This window comes from Onthophagus taurus, chromosome 11, assembly GCF_036711975.1.
Source record: "Onthophagus taurus isolate NC chromosome 11, IU_Otau_3.0, whole genome shotgun sequence".
Classification (NCBI taxonomy): domain Eukaryota; kingdom Metazoa; phylum Arthropoda; class Insecta; order Coleoptera; family Scarabaeidae; genus Onthophagus; species Onthophagus taurus.
The window spans coordinates 7,717,261-7,718,968 of record NC_091976.1 but is presented as its reverse complement, the minus strand read 5'-3'; the positions used below and the strand labels follow the sequence as shown (position 1 = coordinate 7,718,968).

General features: G+C 31.8%; 1 protein-coding gene across 1 annotated transcript; it reads right to left on the bottom strand.

The window, feature by feature from the left end:
- Positions 1-930: 930 nt before the first annotated feature.
- On the bottom strand, positions 931-1,383 carry LOC111415106 (protein FAM200C-like). Its single transcript, XM_023046614.1, has one exon. The coding sequence runs from the start codon at positions 1,381-1,383 to the stop codon at positions 931-933; it is 453 nt and encodes a 150-aa protein (XP_022902382.1).
- Positions 1,384-1,708: the final 325 nt, after the last annotated feature.

Here is a 1,708-nt window from a genome sequence, read left to right as displayed (position 1 = left end):
GGGATTAATTACAAGTTAATAATAAGAATACTTTTAATGCGAAATTTGAGCTTGACGTTTTTTGATAATTTCATTTATATTTTGTCGTAAAAATGACAATGCTACTCTCATATCGTCTTCTACATTTAACAATGTTGATCTTATTTTAGTTTTAATGTTGGTTAATGCTGAAAATCCGAATCACACAAATAAGATGTGGAAAATTGTACTAATATGTTTAAAGTTTTTTTGGCTATCATTGAATAATCGCATCTAATGTTAATCAAAAATGAATTAATTGATTCTTCTGAATGTTTTAAAATGAAATCTCGATTATTGGAAAGCAAAATAAGTTCTTCCTCTTCATTCAAAGTTAAGTCAAACACAGAAGTATCCATTATGAGAAATGGATTACGAACCCAATCAAATTTCTTCATATCTAGTTTTGGGCAATAATGAATAATTCTCTCCTCTAATGTTATCAAATGGTCAATAACAATTATTTTAATATTTTTATGGCAGTCTTTTGGTACTGACTCAAACTTTTCTAAACTGCCTTTCTGAGCTTTATTCTTCCATTCATTTCGTCTTTTAATTCCAGCACCCGTATGCAGTAACAAGGATTCGTACTTGGCTTCCATAGCTTGGCATAATTTACTAAATAAGCGATGGTTTTCAATGGTTTTGATTTTATATATTAATCATTTTCACACATTGTTCCAGAACTATTTTCAATTCTAATGGCAAATATTTTGTAACAAGTGCTTCTAGATGCAAAAACAATGGGTAACTAATATATCCCCATTCAGTTCTTTAACATGTGCTACAAATCCTTTTAGATGTCCAGTCATAGCTGGAACACCATCTGTACAAATGCCAATACATGACTTCCACGAAACTTGTGGAAGTCATTTGTTTGCCAGTTGTAAAATCAGATAACTTCCGACAACACTAAAATTGATTAATTATATCATTTTCGTGAATAAATCTAACGAATGCAATTAATTGAGGTTTTCCTGTAATATCTGTTTGTTTCATTGAATTTCCAACAGCTTTTGCAGTATTTTGCGACATATCTTTAATCCTGCGATGGATTGTGTCATTCGAAAGTGGTATTTTACAAATATCAATATCTGCTGATCCACCAATCATTATTTTTACAATTTTGCGACAAGCTGGTAATATAATTTCTTCAGCCAAATTGTGAGGTTTTAATTTAACAGCAATCAATTCTACTATTTTGTAGGAAGCTACTTGAGCCTTTTCAGACACACCGATTTGTTTTTCAAAAACTTTTACTTGCTTGGATTTTGAAGATAAAGACTTTTGAAAGTAGCTTTTACCTTTTATTGAAAGCGAAGGATGATTAGTCACCAAGTGACGTTGGAGCTTGCTCGGAACCATAGCACTATTTGATCATTTACAACCACATATCACACACTCGGGAACAACTTTGTCATTTTCCATTGTTGAGGTAAATCCAAATTTCAAAAAATCATGATTGTATTTCCGATGAATAACGCATTTTTTGGAGCAAGAAGTATCTTTACTTGTACCGGGCGTGGGCTCATTAACTTGGTCGCTAACGTTATCATTATCACTGTTATCATCGTTAAGCTTTCTTCTTTTTAACCATTTATCCATTTTCAGTTCAGTTCACTCGTATTAATGAAATAGGGGAACATGCGTTTAATTCTGGATACTGTCAGTAATAGCGTTGCTTTCGATT